Genomic DNA, 19,040 nt, shown 5'->3' on the forward strand with positions numbered 1-19,040 from the left:
TAGGAGGGTGGTGAAGCACTGAAATGGGTTATCTAGGGAGGTGGTGGAATCTCCTTCCTAAGAGGTTTTTAAGGTCAGGCTTGACAAAGCCCTGACTGGGATGATTTAGTCGGGGATTGGTCCTGCTTTGAGCAGGGGGTTGGACTAGATGACCTCCTGAGGTCCCTTCCAACCCTGATATTCTATGATTCTGTGACCATGGAACAAAAAAATGGGTTTAGTGGGTTACAGATTGTTGTAATAAGCCATAAATCCAGTGTCTCTCTTCAGTCCATAATTCTTAATGTCTAGCAAAGTTATGAGTTTAAGTTCCCATGCTCGACTTTTCAAGGTGTTGTGCAGGTTTCCTTTGAGGATGAGGAATGAGAGGTCAGATACAGAGTCATCGTTTTGTGAAAAGTGTTCTCCGCCAGGTGATGTGTTTTTGTCTTTTATCCGTTTTTCTGTGCGAGTTCATTCGAAAGCGCAGTGATTGTCTGGTTTAACAGTGCGATTAAAACTGTAATTAATTGCAATTAATTTTTTTTAGTTAATCGCATGAGTTAACTGCGATTAATCGACAGCCCTACAAGTAATAAATAAATAATAAAAGACCAAAAGCACTTAGATGCCCAGTTAGGACTCTCAGCCCTTAACGCACCCCAAGATTCTTTGTTGCTGCTGTTATTTGGTATTGTTATGAGGGAAGGGACAAATATGAACTTCTCTCTGAAATTTCTGTGCTTTCTCTGTGTTGCAACTTTAAACTGTGTGTGACAGAGTGCTGGGGAGCTATCAGGTGAGCCAACTCTCTGATCACTTAGGCATCAGTCAGCTCCTCTGGAGATGACTGATTGGGGTTGTGCAAACTAATTGGCTGATCAGGCTCAGAGGCTAGATGAGCCAATTCATCTGTCAGCTGAGGGGTGTAAGAAAGACAGGAAGGAAGTACCAGGGGGAGAGAAGAAGTAACCAGGGCTAGTTGAGCGAAGCGTGTGCAGAGATCTCAAAAAAGGGAGACCTCTGGTCCTGTAGGAAAGGGCTAAAGGTAGAGAAGCTTTATATATAATATCTCTGCATGGGATTGTATTAGTATTGGTGATGGGAAAATAAATAAATCACACGAAGTTGCCACGCAACAGACTGAGTCTGAGGGGTTCCTGGGGCATCTGAGGACAAGGAAGGAGCGTGCCCATGTTAGAAAAACAGGTATTTTTTCTTTCATGACCAGATCAGTAGAGAATTCAGCCATAGCAATAATCACAATATTATGCAATGTATGAAATAGAACAAGCTGCATCAAAAGAATTGCCAATGTGAAAGTCTACTTTCATACTCAAACACCGCGGAAAGTCCAGTTAATGTATCTGCTGAATTAATCACCCATCCTTAGGGGGCTCCCTCAAATGCCAGTAGAGTTGCCAAGTCTATTTGTAGTCCTCCATACTATTACAAAGAGCTGCAGCACGACACTTCACTCCAGGACAGTTACTTCAATAGAAGAAATGTCGTGTAGCATTCCCCTAAAGTAGCCATGGCATGTTTTGCAGTGTGGATCAAATCCCTCACTTGTTTCACAGCATAATTAGAAATTGAGTCATTCTTTCACAAACATCGCAGGAACAATTCTTGAGAAGACAGACATTCGTAACCCTTCTAAATGTTATAGGCCAGTGTTTCTCAAATGCAGTCACTGTGGCCGCATGTGGCCACCAGGGGATTTTTCTTCGGCCACAATAGCCTCCTGGGTGGAGATGAGGAGGGGCACAAAGCAGCAGCCCCTCCCTGCAGTGCCTAGCTGTTGCTCCTGGCTGCATTGGTGTTTGCTGGCACCACCAGCAGAGGATAAGCAGTCTGCACCAGGCAGCCTCCTGGGGGCTCCGGGCAGCACCTCTGCAGACATACGGGGCTAGTGTGTGTGGTCAGCGGGTTTTGGGACCTGGGCTCTGGCTCTGGACTTTAGCCCGGGGCGGTGGGGCTTGGGTTTGGACAAATTGTCAGAGCGGCCACCAGCAAGGGTTGGTGGCCACACTCTGACGCTACCAAAAAAATTGTTCTAAGAATCTCATAGGTATCCACAGCTCTAGATTTACATTATATATGGTCAATCACATGGGAGAAAGCAAAATAATGTCTCTTTTTTCATATTAATTTTAACATTTGCTTGAAAGCACCCATTTTCTGATCAACTTCATGTGTTACTTTAAAGCAGTGCTGTTATAGAGTAGAGCCAGAATTCTCAGAGCTTTTTCTTGAGATCCCAAATAGAGCCTTTTGTAAACAATAGAAGACAAAGACTGATTTTTCCCTCTTTAATTTGAGTGGTGAACACAGACTTGGAATCTAATAAAACCTGAACCTTCTGCATACAAATTGATGTTAGACGGGAGCTGCCACATTCTTACAGTTCCTACCCAGCCTAGAAGCTGACTGGTAGGAGCAAAAGAGCGAATCAGGGTTAAAGGGAACACTGTCAACTTGAAATGTGGCTAATTTTAAAGCAAATGTGCTAAAAGTCATGTCAGGTACACACCTGCCTCAGAGTCTCCTGTACATTTTTATGGTTTTACAAACCAAATTTTCTTCTTTTAAAATTTTTTTCTAAAGTTTTGTGAAAGACCAAATAAGCGATGGGAAAATAGTGACACTGACCATACACAAAGTGCTGTCAAATTCAGAAAGTAAACCAACTCCACATATGTATAAAAATGTTTTTATTTATTTCTCTCATCTGCTAGAGTAACCTAGGTGTTACTATGTAGTTACAATAATCCTAGGCATTACTTGTAACAGGCAGAGGTATGATGCTTAGGTTGATGGTGTCCCTTGAAAAATCAAGGGAGGGTATCTATATGAATCAATCCTCCATTATATCTCACAATCCCATTGTAATCTGTGCACGAAGAATTAGGCCTGAAGAGTTTTCCTGCTTGTAGAAAGCATGCTGAAAATGCGGAGTAGGATTAAATATTGTAGCTCTATTGTGCCTTTAAGGGTATGTCTACATGATGAAATTAGGTCGAATTTATAGAAGTCGATTTTTTAGAAATCGATTTTATACTGTCGATTGTATGTGTCCCCACTTAAGACCATTAACACCATTAAGTCGGCGGAGTGCGTCCACAGTACCGAGGCTAGCGTCGACTTCCTGAGCATTGCACTGTGGGTATCTATCCCACAGTTCCCACAGTCTCCGCCGCCCATTGGAATTCTGGGTTGAGATCCCAGTGCCTGATGGGGCAAAAGCATTGTCGCGGGTGGTTCTGGGTACATGTCGTCAGCCCCCACCCCTCCGTGAAAGCAACGGCAGACAATCGTTTCGCGCCTTTGTTCCTGGGTTACCCGTGCAGACGCCATACCACGGCAAGCATGGAGCCCGCTCAGCTCACATCACCGTGCGTGTCCTGGGTGCTGGCAGACGCAGTACTGCATTGCTACACAGCAGCAGCTCATTGCCTTGTGGCAGCAGACGGTGCAGTATGACTGGTAGCTGTTGTCGTCGTCGTCTCCTGGGTGCTCTTGGCCGACCTCGGTGAGGTCGGTCAGGGGCTCCTGGACATAAATGGGAGTGACTCCAGGTCATTCTCTTCTTAAGTTTCGTCTCATGGAGATTCAGTCTGCCTGGAAAAGATGACGGCTACAGTCGTACTGCACCATCTGCTGCCAGCCTACCCCTTGCTCCCTCCTCCCTCCCTCTGTGAAAGCAACGGCCAACAATAGTTTCACGCCTTTATCTGTGCGGGCACCATATTGCTGTCAGCATCGTCATCCACCTGCCGCTTCCACTGCCACTCTGCTCTCGTGCAGACACCAAAGCACGGCAAGCATGGAGCCCACTCAGATCACCGCGGCAGTTGTGAGCATTGTAAACACCACGCGCGTTATCCAGCAGTATATGCAGAACCAGAACCTACAAAAGCAGGCGAGGACAATGCGGTGATGAGAGTGATGAGGACATGGACACAGACTTCTCTCAAAGTATGGGCCCCGGCAATTTGGACATCATGGTGGTAATGGGGCAGGTTCATGCCGTGGAACGCCGATTCTGGGCCCGGGAAACAAACACACTCTGGTGGGACCGCATAGTGCTGCAGGTCTGGGGCGATTCCCAGTGGCTGTGAAACTTTTGCATGCATAAGGGCACTTTCATGGAACTTTGTGACTTGCTTTCCCCTGCCCTGAAGCGCAAGAATACCAAGATGAGAGCAGACCTCACAGTTCACAAGTGAGTGGTGACAGCCCTCTGGAAGCTTGCAATGCCAGACAGCTACTGGTCAGTCGGGAATCAATTTGGAGTGGGCAGATGTACTGTGGGGGCTGTTGTGATCCAAGTAGCCAATGCAATCACTGAGCTGCTGCTATCAAGGGTGCTTGCTTGAGCTCCTTAAGTTTTATGCGGCACTGCTGCGGGTCCCTGTTATAGCCTCTGTCCTTCATGCCCTTGGAGATTTTTTCAGATGTTTGGGCATTTCGTCTTTTGGAACGGAGTTCTGATAGCATGGATTCATCTCCCCATACAGTGATCAGATCCTGTACCTCCCGTTTGGTCCATGCTGGAGCTCTTTTGCGATTCTGGGACTCCATCATGGTCACCTCTGCTGATAAGATCTGCACTCACCTGCAGCTTGCCATGCTGGCCAAAGAGGAAATGAGATTCAAAAGTTCGTGGGCCTTTTCCTGTCTACCTGACCAGTGCATCTGAGTTGAGAGTGTTGTCCAGAGCGGTCACAATGGAACACTCTGGGATTGCTCCCGGAGGCCAATACTGTCGAATTGCGATCACGCTACCCCAAATTCGACCCGCAAGGGCACTAATCCCCTCATCAGGGAGGAGTACAGAAATCGATTTTAAGAGCCCTTTAAGTTGAAAAAAATGACTTCATCGTGTGGACGGGTGCAGGGTTAAATTGATCTAACGCTGCTAAATTCGACCTAAACTCGTAGTGTAGACCAGGGCAAAGACATAGCCCTGTTTGTGGTGATGTAGGGAGACACCACACCAGCAGGATCTCTAGGAGTCTTTGAGCCTCCAGGGAGCAAGAGGGAGCACAGCCACTACATCACCATTGATGGAAGTGCAGTGTCCTCTTTTTTCTGCTACCGGCCAGCTCGATCACATGGCAAAAGCACTAGCCTTGAATAGTCCAAGTGGTAGATTTTGTCCAGTCTTTGCAGATGGACACAAGGAGAAGAGACTCCCTACACTCCCATCTCTTCTCCTGTGGGTGCCTGCACTGGGCTGGGTATATTCCTTTGTCTTTCTTTACAGAGTGGCACGTTTCCATTAGCTACATAGACTTAATAGCAGTGGTGATACTGGTGTCATGGTCCAGATCGTATCTTACTTGAATAAAAGGCAAAATGGAGCCAGAGGAGAAAAGCTGAGGAGATGCCAACAGGACATACAAATGTTTGAAAATGCCTGGAGTCTCTTTGATCGAGTCTGAGTAAAGAAATATTTCATTATCATGGAAAGAATTGCTTCACTCAACTGTGTAAGATGCTCCCTTCCCGCTCACATAAAACTCCAAGTCCAAAGATAAGCCTGTTCTATCAAATCAAGAAAAATGTATCTTGAAAAAAATCATAGCTTTTCTAATTGTATTACATTTTTTGAACCATCAGGTAGTTGATATAGTTTCCACATTAGGAAACTGGATCAACACAATTAAGGACTGAAACAACTTGCATACTGAACCTCAGATAAAATAAACCTTTGAGGAGAAATTGTCCTTGCTTCTGAAATATTTTTTTCTTCCAAATGTGAACTATATTCCTTTCACTATAGAGTGCAATGATGAACAGAGACTTAGTGGCAAAGGATAACTTGACTCTTAGATTAAAGTGTGGTGTTGCTGGTCATTGTGTATATAATTTAATATCTTATGCAACATGACAGAGTCTAAATAGTTTCCGAGGCAAAATGTTTAAAACTAGAATAAAATAGTCACTGAAAATTAAACAAACAAAAAAAACCCTCTCAAAAATCTTGTGAATTTTTTTGGAGGTAAGTTTAATATAAAAATTTCCCCTTGAAAGTTTCTCAGCATTCACTTTCTAGCCTTCACATCATTTTAATCAAACTAAGGGCTCGATTGTGGAATATATGGACACAGCTCTGTATGGAGTTTGCACAGTGCTTCTCACATTTCCAGGGACATCACAGCCACTGCATCCCCATTGCTGAGGGTGCTGTCACCTCTCCTCTGTACTGGTCAGCTCTTTTGGCTGGAGTGGAGGGAGTAATGTAATGACAGCAACTTTGCAAGCATTGCAGAACTCTTTCACTATGTGGGTATGTCTCACAACACAGTTCGCTCAAGTTAGAACTTGAATTTTGCCCTTAACCCAACTCCCATCCGCACACAAAAATCTCTAGCTTGAGTTTAGTGGCCTTTAAGCTCAAGCTAGCTAGCCTGTCAGTGGTGTGGGTTGAAGCTCAAGTGCTACCTATGCTGGGGCTAGTAATGCAGTGGGGATGCACAGCTCAGGTTACACCAACTCAGCAACAGCTAATGCAGTCACTTGGTGTAACTTGTTGTTTTGCAGTGTGGTCACTCTCACTCAAGCTAGGCTAGCTCAAGTGCAGAACTGGAGTGTGCTAACTCAATCTAAGGCTATGTCTACACTAGCAATCTTACAGCGGTACAGCTGTGCCGATGCAGATCGCTTGTGTAGCCGCTTTATGCTAACAGGAGAGAGCTCTCCCATCGATGACATAAAACCACCTCAATGAGCAACATAGCGCTGTGCACACTACCGCTTATGTGGCAAAACTTATGTCACTCGGGGGGTGTTTTTTGCCAACGTAAGAGGTCAGGTCTACACTACCAAACTTGCAGTTAAAACAAGCCCTGCGAGTGAAAGAGTGAAAGTGAGTGCACCTGGTCCCCCAGGTCTCCCCTTTTGCTCCCTCTCCTTCCCTTGTGCACGGTATGATCTGACCATAAGAGTACGCTGCACAGGACCTCAGAGGTGTAATTCCCAGGGTGTGTGGATATGTGCGTGCTAGCTCCGCTCGACATAGCCCCTAAACGTGGCAGTGCGGCCCCAGTGGTATGGGCGGCAGCTCCTGCTAGCCACCCGAGTATGTATGCAGTGGGTCAGGCGGGACTGTGCCCATGCCACTGCGGCTGCACTGTTTTAGGTGCTAGCTCAAGCACAGTTAGCATGTGGACATCTAACCGCGCTGTGAATTGCACCTTCCAGCTGCTTTGTGGACATGCCCTAGATGATCAAATTAAAATTAAAACCATTTATGCTAGGAGGCACACCACCGGTTGTGATATGAGGCATCCAAATAAATATTTCATTGTATTCTTCTTCTGTGTCCTATTCACCCTGCACAGTGTGGCAGTCTGCCAGTTAATAAGTTGTTTTGACAGTAATTTGGAGAGAACCTGACAGGCAATCGCCAAATAATTATACTTAGCATTTTGTATTTTCAATGCAAATATTAACTAATTTTCACAATGAAATAGGCAGGTAATCTAACCTCCATTTTGTGGATGAGAAAACAGAATCAGAGTAGTCCAACTAGCAGAAGGCCACACAGCAAGTCAGGTGCAAACTTTGGATTAGAACGAAGGACTCCTGGCCCACGGTGCCCTGCTAACTTCAAGTTTCTTCATATTTGCAAATCTCACTTTATAATGTGTTGTTTAATGTTAATATCTGTTCTCATTTGCTATTCAAATACAGTATATGACGACAGTCGTAATTCAAGGACAAAGGTAACAACACAGATATATGTTTATGTTTCACAGTGAATCAAGCAATTCACAGCAGACAGCACACGTGCTTTAGGTACAAGGTCACATTTTGCCTTTTATATTGAGCGCCTGCCGGTATGGTGACACATCACACACGGCTGGGCAACAGAATTCGGTTTCCACGCAGCCATGGTAAGGCAAAGAGTACACGGGGTTGGCTTGTTACGCATAACATGTGGGAATGGTTTCAAACTGCAGCACCATCCTTTCTCATAGCAAGCAATGGGTTGGGTTTCACATTTAAAAGGGGGGGCTGCAGTTTTGGGGTGGATGTGCAGCACACCCTTCCCCCCACCCCACCGCGTGGCTATTCTCCGGGATGATCCCTTTTAGTGAAGCTCAAACAGCCCAGCATGAACGGGGTCCTTTTACTGTTCCCTTACAAAAATTCCCCTGTTTCAACCAGGTAACCATGAATGATTTCACTCTCCTGAGGCTAACACAGAAGGATATAGACCGAATGTTGCTTGAATGTGACCAAAACCCAAGACCATTCGTTGCCATGCTTTGTGCTGCAATGATTCCAGAATACTTTCAGAGTACCTCCAGGAGAGCTTCATGGAGATGTCCCTGGAGGATTCCTGCTCCATCCCCAGACATGTGAACAGACTTTTCCAGTAGCTGTACTGGCCGCGAATGAATCCCAATTCTTCAGGGCAAATCAAACATTAAACACTCTTGCTTTTAAACCCTGTACTGTAGTTACAAATGCGCACTTACCAGAGGTGCCATCTCCAGCTTCAGGGTCAGGGATCCTGCCTTCAGAGGGTATTGGCTCCAGGGTGATGAAAAGGTCCTGGCTGCCGGGGAGAAAGGATTCACCGCTTGCCTGCTGCGCATTCTCCTCCTCCTCCTCTTCCTCATCCAAAAAATTCTCCTCCATGTTGCGTGGGACTCCCCCCTTGCAGGTGTCCACGGACAGTGGTGGGGTAGTGGTAGGGTCCCCTCCTAGCATGCCATGCAGCTGATCATAGAAGCGGCATGTATGGGGTTCTGACCCGGAACGACCGTTTGCCTCCTTTGTCTTTTGGTAGGCTTGCCTCAGCTCCTTAACTTTCACGCGGCACTGCCATATGTCCCTGTTGTAGCCTCTCTCCAACATGCCCTGTGAGATTTTGGCAAATATACTTGTATTTCTTCTTTTTGATCGGAGTTCTGCCTGCACAGATGCTTCTCCCCATACAGCAATCAGATCCAGTGTCTCCCTTTCGGTCCATGCAGGAGCTCGTTTGCGATTCTGGAGGGACTGCATGGTCACATGTGCTGCTGAGTTTGCCACGCTGACCAAACAGGAAATGAAATTCAAAAGTTCCCGGGGTTTTTCCTGTCTACCTGGCTAGTGCATTGGAGTTCAAAGTGCTGTCCAGAGCGGTCACAATGGAGCACTGTGGGATAGCTCCCAGAGGCCAATACCGTCGATTTGCGTCCGCACTACCTCAAATTCAACCCAGCAAGGTTGAGTTTAGTGCTACTCCCCTCGCCAGGGAGGAGTACAGAAGTTGATTTTAAGAGTCCTTTCAGTCGACGGAACGGGGTTAGTTGTGTGGACGCATTCATTTTAAAATCTACCTAACACGGCTAAATTCGACCTAACCCTGTAGTGTAGACCAGGTCTTAGGCTCCTTTGAAAATCCCACCCAAAACGTAGGTGGAGGGTGGGGGAAAGGACTTCTATACACAAACACAGTGTTCAGGACAATGGTTTGCATAAACGATGATTTTTTTAAAAAAAAAATCTCTATATACATTTTCTAGAGACAGAAGGACATGAAGTGAGTAATTCACCATTGAGTCCTTGAGAAAGCTGAAGCGGGGAGAGGAAAGTAAGGAAATAACTGCTAGTGCCTTAGGCCATGTCTACACTAGAGACCTTACAGCAGAATAGCTGTACTGATGCAGCTGCACCGCTGTAAGATCTCTTGTGTAGCAGCTCTATAATGACGCAAGAGAGCTTTCCCATCGACATAATTAAACCATCCCCAGCGAGCTCTCCCACCGACCTAGCGCTGTCCTCACTGGTGCTTATGTCGGTGTAACTTATGTCGCCCGGGGGTGGTTTTTTTTACCCCTGAGCGACATAAATTATACCAACACAAGTGATAGTATAGGCACCGAGTTTCTAATCTGCTGGGGGGTGCTTCCCCCAGGCCTCGCCCCCACTCCACCCCTTCCCCCAATGCCCCACCCCACCCTGCTCTTCCTACCTCTTCCCCGCCTCTTCCTGCCCCCACCCTGCCTCTTCCCGCCCAGTTCCGTCTCTCCCCTGAGTGCGCTGCACCCTCGCTCCTCCCCCCTCTCTCCCATGCTTCCTGATGCCGTGAAACAGCTGATCTGTGGCAGGCAGGAGGCGCTGGGACGGAGGGGGAGGCGCTGATCCGTGGGGCCGCAGGTGGGTGGGAGGTGCTGGGGGAAGGAGGAGGTTCTGATGGGGGGCTTCCGGTGGGTGCTCAGCACCCACCATCTTTTTCCCATGGGTGCTGCAGCCCCAGAGCAGCCATGGAGTTGGTGCCTATGGGTGGTAGTGTAGACACAGCTTTAGAAAGAAAATGAAATAAGGAATATAGGAAAGAAATGTAAAATATTTAAATTTTAAAATCTGGATTTAATTCAGTAAGAAATGAGAGAGCCATAATTTAAAAGGCTGGATGGAGCTGAATGTTGCTGGGTGTCAATATGTAGTTTAGAACAGTGGTTCTCAACCAGGGGTACATGTACCCCTGCGGGTACTAAGAGGTCTTCCAGGGAGTACTCAACTCATCTAGATCAGTGTTTCTCAACCTGGGGGTTGCAGCCCCCAGAGGGGTCACGGGACAGGTTTAGGGGGGTCACAAGTGCAGGGCCAGCATTAGGGGGTGGCAAGCAAGGCAGCTGCCAGGGGTTCCATGCCACAGGGGACCTGGCGAAGCTAAGTTACCTGCTTCAGCCCTGCCACCTGGGGCTCCGGCTTCAGACAAGGCTCACAAGTGAAAAACAGACTCTCATATTACACTGAAATGTAAGTACAATATTTATATTCCAATCAATTTATTTTATAATTATACGGTAAAAATGAGAAAGTCAGCAATTTGTCAGTAATAGTGTGCTGTGACACTTTTGTATTTTTATGTCTCAGTTTTGTAAGCAAGTAGTTTTTAAGTGAGGTGAAACTTGAAGTAGGCAAGACAAATCAGATTCCTGAAAGGAGTACAGTTCAGAGAGGTTGAGAACCACTGGGTTAGAATCACAGCTACAAAGCGTTATCACCTGTTTAAAGTCCACACAGGTTTTAAAAACCAAATGGGGTAGATTTGGTTTTGCCAGGTTCACGTCCTGCAGGTTTACTTGAAGCTTCAGCTAAACGCAAAACCTGAAATTCCACATAAAGTTGAGATGAACCTTTTTACACCCTGTTTAGAAAGGAGTGGCCTTCCAAATCACTTTATCACCAGTGTCTTGGGGCAGCCACAGCTGGCCTGCTCTCCTTCCCTTTTGCATTTGGGGTGTGTATGCCGAGGGAGGTCATAGGTCTGCTGTTGTGCACAGCCAAGGAAAGAGCATCTGGGAGGTGGGTCTCAGACAGATCTTTACTCATCAATAACTACAATGGGAACCTGGGTCAGTGTTAGCTTTCTGTGTGGCATACAGATGATTTGCAAAGGATGGAGGAAGGAAAGGAGGAGTTCAGGTTTTGCAAATTTGCTTCCTTATAATCTATAGAGAAGGCCTGAACAATTTTAAAGCTTTTTTTTTTTTTTTAAACTTTAAAATAGGAGTAGAACAAAGTAAGGGAAACAAATCTCATCTCCCCTTCCTTCACCCACGCATGCAGTAAATAATTCAAACACAGCCAGAGCACAGCCATAAAATAAAAAAGAAGCAAAAGTTTTGACCTTTTCTCTAAAACTTGCTACAGATTTATATTGAGGGGGAGAGAATTCCAGAGTCACCGGCTTGCTGGAAAAGGCTGTACCTCAGCAATTCCAGTCCTGCTAACCTCTGCTACCACCAGAAGAATAACAGTAACTCTCTAAAGTATATTGGTTTGCTGGCTTAAGTCTGTAAGATTGAGTGCACAATTTTGCCTGCACCCAAGTTACAAGGAAGGCAATACACTTGCAAAAGTCAAGGATTTGCATGCATACATATCTTACTGCATGTACAACCCTGATTTGTACACATGTGGGCGGGATTTTTGCAGGCACAACCCAGGTGTGCACACACACATTTTTTAAAATGTAGGCCATGTTATCTGACACTTAAAAGTAAAACCATGAAAAGCTTTTGCCCAGCAATAGGCAGCTGGTTCAGCATACACCACTGCTATGAAGTTACATGACACTCTCCATTAATATCACTTTATACTTAATGTTTGTGTAAAAACAGAAAATCCACAAAAAGAAAAGGAGTACTTGTGGCACCTTAGAGACTAACAAATTTATTTGAGCATAAGCTTTCATGAGCATCCGATGAAGTGAGCTGTAGCTCACGAATGCTTATGCTCAAATAAATTTGTAAATCTCTAAGGTGCCACAAGTACTCCTTTTCTTTTTGGGAATACAGACTAACACGGCTGCTACTCTGAAACCTGTCAGAAAATCCACAGGGGTTCCTAATTAATTACGTTTCTCTTAAAATTTGAACTAGTTCATAATTAGAATATGAGCCTTTACTATGATTGGTTTCAGAGTAGCAGCCGTGTTAGTCTGTATTCCCAAAAAGAAAAGGAGTACTTGTGGCACTTTAGAGACTAACCAATTTATTTGAGCATAAGCTTTCGTGAGCTACAGCTCACTTCGTCGGATGCACACTGTGGAAAGTGTAGAAGATTACACTTTCCACAGTATGCATCCAATGAAGTGAGCTGTAGCTCACGAAAGCTTATGCTCAAATAAATTGGTTAGTCTCTAAGGTGCCACAAGTACTCCTTTTCTTTTTACTATGATTGTTTCCAGCCAGTTACTTATTTAATGGTTAATATTCCTTCTCAAAGGTATATCTACGTAGGACTGTATTCATTATTGCTTATCTTGAGGTAGGTAACACCTAAATCAAGGCTGGTCTGACATTCCCCAGGCTACAAAAGTGTGATTTACCGTAGGAATCAGCCTAATGAAGAGGGTGGGATTAAACTCTTTCTGGAGTGCAGCAGTGTTTTCTGGGATTGCCCAGGTTTGATCAGCCATTTTACAGTCCTGAGGGGTTTTTCTGTGATATTTAGCTCTGTGGGAGAGTAATATTACTCCCTATGCAAATTAAGAGCTAGAATTTTCTTTTTTTTTTTTTTTTTTGGTCCACTCCTCTGGCTTCTTAATTGCCAGTAATCCTCTTGGGGTAAGGAGGAGGGTAGACCTTTAATGTGGGATAAACAAGCTTTCTGTTCTAATCAGCTGTTTTCCACTTTAATGGCTGCATTTGAAACAGATCTTACCCCTCATTACATGGTGGGGAAGTTATAAAAGGGGTATGATAGTACCATTGTTCATCCTGTATTGGTTGAAAAACTATGCAAAAATCTCTTAAACGCTGCCAGGTAGCACCTCAAGTGCTATACAAACAGGTTTGAATGTAATTGTCTGAAGTCTGTTATGTTAATGAATCCAACTTGGAGTAACTGAAGGAAACTCCAAACTCTGCTTCATAAAAGGAGTGGCGGCAGTGAATGCTTAGCAAGAATCTGGAGAGGGCCCTTACTCAGCATATATATAACTCTTTTCAGTGAGGGTCGAGCCATGTTGGTCCTAGGATATTAGAGAGGCAAGGTGGGTGGTGAAATAGACAAGCTTTCTAGCTGCACTCTCTTTCACGTCTGTTCCAACAACAGAAGTTACCTCACCCACTCTTTTCAGTCATTCAGGCGAAAGGTCCCTTGTCATATGGAATAAGACATTGCTGGAGGTAGGGTGGGAGGGAATCTTATCCGGTGAGTAAGCAGAATTTTGCTGCATAAAGGTAAATGTTATGCAAAATTCAGTAATATTCCATTCGTATTTTCTTTTCATCCAAATGTGTAAAATCCCAGCATATGTGATTCAGGTCAGTTATATTAGCTAGTGTAATCTTGTGCTGCTGTCCTAACCATCTGTTGGCTGGCTAAGATTGCCCTCCTGCCTCCCCATGACCACCTGGTTGAAATACAAATGACACAGGAAAACTGCTTTACCACTTCCTTGATGACTGCTGCTGCAGTACCTGTGTGGTGTTATGCAAAGCAGCAGCATTTGTTACAAAGGATGAGGAGTAACGTGAGGCAGCTCTAGTCTGCACATAGATTTTACATCATGTGTCTGATATGTTATTCATCAAAGGAGTGCTTAAAAATCTTTGTTGCTGAGGGGCTCAGTATTCAAGTTCAGAAAACATGTGGGCAGACTTGAAGAGATTGTGAGCTGTTTCTGTAGAAAAGGCATATCCCCTCTTCCCAGTTTCAGTGAAATGATACTCTGGGCCACGTCTTGATAGGCAGATAGGTTGTGTTTTTAATTGTGTTAGCTCAATCGGGTTATCTTAACACGACTGAAAAGCGCTGTTAAGATGCAGGTGCTGGCCATGTTGCAGCTTAGGCTCTTCCTGGGCTACAACCCAGTCAGTCAACACAACTTGCCTGCATTCTAACAGGACTTTTCAGTCACATCAGGCTAACTCAGCTGAGCTCACATGATTGAAAAAATACCCTTTTAAGTCAGTGAACTGTTCTGCTGTAAAATGAGAGTAAAATCTGCCCCATAATCTCTGACCAGCAAAAAGGTGACTAGAAGGATTTAATGATCTGAGCTGGGTATTATTTTGCATATCTGCATTCTCTACCCCTTAATTCTACCCTTGTTGTAGAATTAAGTTGTGCTCTCACTATCGCAGGAATGCTTGTTGTTGTTCTGTGTGCTCGCTCCCTTGGTACATACATGACTGTTCAAATGTAATTTCAGTCCCTGTTTGCAGCCTCTGTACAGCTGCCAGCAAGGAGTGTGGAATTATGGGAAGTTTCTTTCTTCACCTCCTACAACAGGTGTCTTTGTTAGCACACCTCATATACAGATACTGTCCGCACACACTGAGTCACCATGACTGAGAGAAATGTGAATGCAGGAAGAACTGCTTTCAATGCCAGCAAGTGTTGCTATAAGAAAAATCTGAAGCCATGAAGCAGAAGAGAACATATGTGAAGAAGTTCCCAGTACAAGTTACAGCTCTTCTGAAAATATAAGAAGATTTTAGAATACAAGGTATGATCTATCTGCTGGACTCCTTGATAAACAAATTGTTTACTGGATATCACTCTAATTTTTGAATCTGAATTACCTCTCCTGAGGAAAACAAGTAAAAGAAATATTGTAAGACAACCTCATTTAAGCAAAGGAGAAATATATAACACAAAAGCTGCATTGCAGATAAATTTCAAGTGAAAATATTTTTCTTTCTCCTGCAAGGGTTAAAGATGATCAGAAACTGTCTTAATCTCAAGGATTTCACCTCAAGTGCCTCATTTTTGTTTGCCATAAGCCTATTAGAACACTCTTCTGTTTCCTACCAATAACGTGTAATTTTTTTCCTCCTCTATTTAAGCAAAAGAGATGTTGGTTTTTAATCCTGAACACTACAGCTGTTGCTCAAGTTTCCTATTCAAATGCAAATAACACGTGGTGCTATTTAAATACGCATGTAATCTTTGAAAGATACTTCAGGAAAAACAGGAAAAAGAGAAGAGCAACGTTGATCTTATCCTGTTTATTCTGGAAAGCAAGCGTGTGACAATATGCGACTGGCAATTTGGACTGGAAATCTCTGTAAGGTTTGCAGTGTCCAGCATTCACTCTGATTTGAGAAAAACACCCAGCTGAATCCATTTATATTTCTTGCACAGGTTGGAGTTTTCGTCGCTGGAACAAAGTGCTACCAGAGGGGGTAAAAAATGTAATAAATGGGGCTAAATAGAAGCACAGACAATATAATTTTACTCTGTGTTCATTTGGCAATGATTACTTTTCCTAGTAAAACTGTGCGTAAGGGCGTTTTTCTCAGAGGGTATGTTTTGTTTATTTCTTTAAATCAATTCATACTTTTCTGTAGAACTATATTTTCATTTATAATTTGATAACTTTCAATTTCTTTTATCATTTTCCAAATTATTTTTTCTGTTTTGGCAGTTTTTCTTTGTCATATGGATGTTTAAACAAACGATTTGACAAGACTGATTCTCCAGGAAGCAACCAACAGGGCTACTGTACACTGTCTGCTTGAGACCCTATCACTTTTGTAATTAAAAGTTACAGAAGTCCTGAATATTTCATGCTAAGGACAATCAAGCCTGGGAAAAATAATGTGGATTTCTATTGGTTTTCTTTTGCCTGAAATATTTCCTTTTTAGAGTATAGATAGTTTAGATAAAAGATTATTGATTTTTTCATCATATTCTTCCCTTTTTGAGGTGACTGTTTTACTCTCTGGGTTACAAAAGGAAACTAACATCTGTTAAATCTCTACCATAGCTGGGACTCTTGCTTGTAATTTGATATGTTGCTGTTGAGCCCTACTTGTGCTTTAATTTTCGTACAGGTTTTCCAAAAAACCCTAAGTGACACAAATGACAACCTAAAACTGTGCAGAAGAAAGTGACTACTTTTTCAAGTATTTCTGAGGATAGCTTTATAAACTTGTGAAAAATTCCATGGAGGGCATACGAGAGGTCATTTATACACTCCTTTTCTTTGAATCTGCAGAATAAGCATAAAGCAAGAATTCAGTAGAAAACCAAACTCCCCCAACAAGAAGAATCATCTGCCTGTGGATAAATATTGGATTTAAAGAGTGAATCATTACAAAGAACTTTGGGATGAACAGAGGGAAATAAATAGTTTCCTAGGATTTGTGAAAACTTCAGTAAATTACTTTTCTACTTTCTCTGAGAATTTGAGCAGGCATTTATAAAACACATTTCCTGTAAAGATAAGAGACCCCCCCTTCCCACCTCAAGAGACAAACTACATACAGGAGCTGCTTTGGTTGGTTGGGGTTTTTCTTGTGACACTCCACCCACTCTAGCTTCTTCAGGTGGGTGTGGGCGACCATCACCCACAAAGAACTCAGATAAGGTTCATTGTTGGATGGTGAACCTGCTGCTGCTAACAGCTGGGAGCTTGCTGACAAAATGATGGAAGAAATCTCCATAGTGGTGGCCTACAATTCCCATATTTTTAGCCAGCTATATGATGAAGATTTTCTGGCCAGTCTGGTGGCAATCAGCAAACCCAAATCTGTGGTAGGTGTTGCTGTTGTGATTGTGAACTGTTGTTCACAGGTTGTTGATCCTTTGACTGTAACATGTGATGGTTATACTCCTACAGGAGAGGAGCCCTTTCACTGAAAGCAATACAGTTCTTCTAAAAAATTATATAAATCTCTCTACAATTTGTCTATATGTACTGAGAAATAGCATACATAGTAATAATAATGATAATAGTAATTTAATTTGGAGTAATAATTTAAACTGTTCATATTAAGTTAATGTCTTTTTGAGACTGAGGTGAAGAGAGGAGGAATTGCTCAGTAGAAAAGCTAGTTTTGTGGTGTGTATAATAATTTTTTTGTGTAATTTTGATTTGAACTTTTATGGTTCTCAAGTGTTTTGAGCTCTCTGAAAGAAGTAAAAATGAGACTGAAACTAATTACAAAGTATTTTTCTCCTAAAAACAGAGCAAGTGCTAAATAACCTCAACACTTCTAGGGCTTAGCATGTCAGTTAAAGACTCAAGGCCAGATTCTCAGCTGGTGTAAATCAACATAGTTCCTGTGGATCTGAGCTGTGAATTTGGCCCACATGATGGTCCATAGACTTCACACTCATTTTATAGGAGTTGTTATATATCCTATTTTAAAATCAGCATAAGCATCTATGCAAACTTTTTAGTTAAAATACAGCACCAAATTACTGTTCTAAAGCATTTTAGAGACGTGTATGTATATTATATGCATCGTATAGTCATGATCCTGCATTGGGATCTGTTAATGCAGACCCCTGTGGATATGTGGGGTACCACTGAAGTTAACAGCTTTGTCTTCAATACAAAAAAAAAAAGCGAGATAACTCATCCATTAGCTATCCTGCTGTAAAATCTTAATCCAGACAAGGTACAGGTAGTTTTTACTGTGCTGTAATTAGGTGAACTCAACTGCTGATTGGAGGTATAGGGTTGACCTCACCTAGCTATGTCAAAGTAAAAGCTCCCTGCACCTTGTCTCGTCTAGGATTTTCAAAGAGTGCCTGAAGTTGGGCTCCCAATTCCACATTTTTTAGGGTCAGATTCTGTGAATGGCTTCATGCAAGGGTCTGCCGTGACTGAGTCATTGGTGAGATCGAGGGTTTGCAAATTACAAGCCTGATTTTTCAGAGGTGTTGAGCTTAACTTTTTATTGACAATGCAGATGCTAAGCATCACTAAACATCAGATTTCTTATCTAGGAGCCTATGTTTAGACACCCTGTTTGCGATTTTTGGTCTCTGTGGGTATACTGTCTGTGTAAATAACTATCAGAAGGAAAGAATTTATTTAGGTAACAGTGCTTGGATATTTCCATATGTGGCAGATCTATAATCTTCACAAGAGGAAAAATATGCCCTATCCATGTATTTTAAAAATACATTAAATTCATGACTACTTTACCTTCCCCTCATTACCTGTGGAAATTGCCGTTTATGTGCACCTGACCTCTCTTCATTACACCTGATTAGCACTCCAGAGCTAAGCCAGTTTCCTTCGATTTTGTCCAATCACATTCATTCTGGTGCCATTTTTCTTCCTTGCCCTTAGGTCTTGTCTAGACTAAGATTTAAGATATGTTGAAACATATTAGCTAACATTAGGGTGACCAGATGACCCGATTTTATAGGGACAGTTCAGATATTCAGGGCTTTGTCTTATATAGGCACCTATTACCCCCCACCCTCTGTCCTGATTTTTCACACTTGCTGTCTGGTCACCCTAGCTCAATGGCTCTCAACCATTTCAGACTACTGTACCCCTTTCAGGAGTCTGAGTTCTCTTGTGTACCCCAAGTTTCACCTCACTTAAAAAGTACTTGCTTACAAAATCAGACATAAAAATACAAAAGTGTCACAGCACACTATTACTGAAAAATTGCTTACTTTCTCATTTTTACCATATGATTATAAAATAAATCAATTGGAATATAAATAGTGTACTTACATTTTGGTGTATAGCATATAGAGAGTATAAACTAGTTATTGTCTGTATGAAATTTTAGTTTGTACGGACTTCATGAGGGGTTTTTATGTAGCCTGTTGTAAAACTAGATATA

The 19,040-nt window shown here is 43.2% G+C and overlaps 1 protein-coding gene across 5 annotated transcripts in view; it reads left to right on the top strand.

Moving 5' to 3' along the window:
* RABGAP1L (RAB GTPase activating protein 1 like) overlaps window positions 1–19,040 on the top strand; it is a 549,683-nt gene that overhangs the window by 473,846 nt on the left and 56,797 nt on the right. The window contains exon 1 of one of the 5 annotated variants that reach the window (XM_074960983.1): window positions 16,844–16,983. The exons of the other annotated variants lie outside the window; for them this stretch is intronic. Coding sequence (XP_074817084.1) covers window positions 16,873–16,983 — 111 coding nt within the window. The 5' untranslated portion in view covers window positions 16,844–16,872. Of the gene's footprint in view, window positions 1–16,843; window positions 16,984–19,040 lie in introns of those variants that run through there. 5 annotated transcript variants of the gene reach the window in all.

This window comes from Natator depressus, chromosome 8 (assembly GCF_965152275.1).
Source record: "Natator depressus isolate rNatDep1 chromosome 8, rNatDep2.hap1, whole genome shotgun sequence".
Taxonomy (NCBI): domain Eukaryota; kingdom Metazoa; phylum Chordata; order Testudines; family Cheloniidae; genus Natator; species Natator depressus.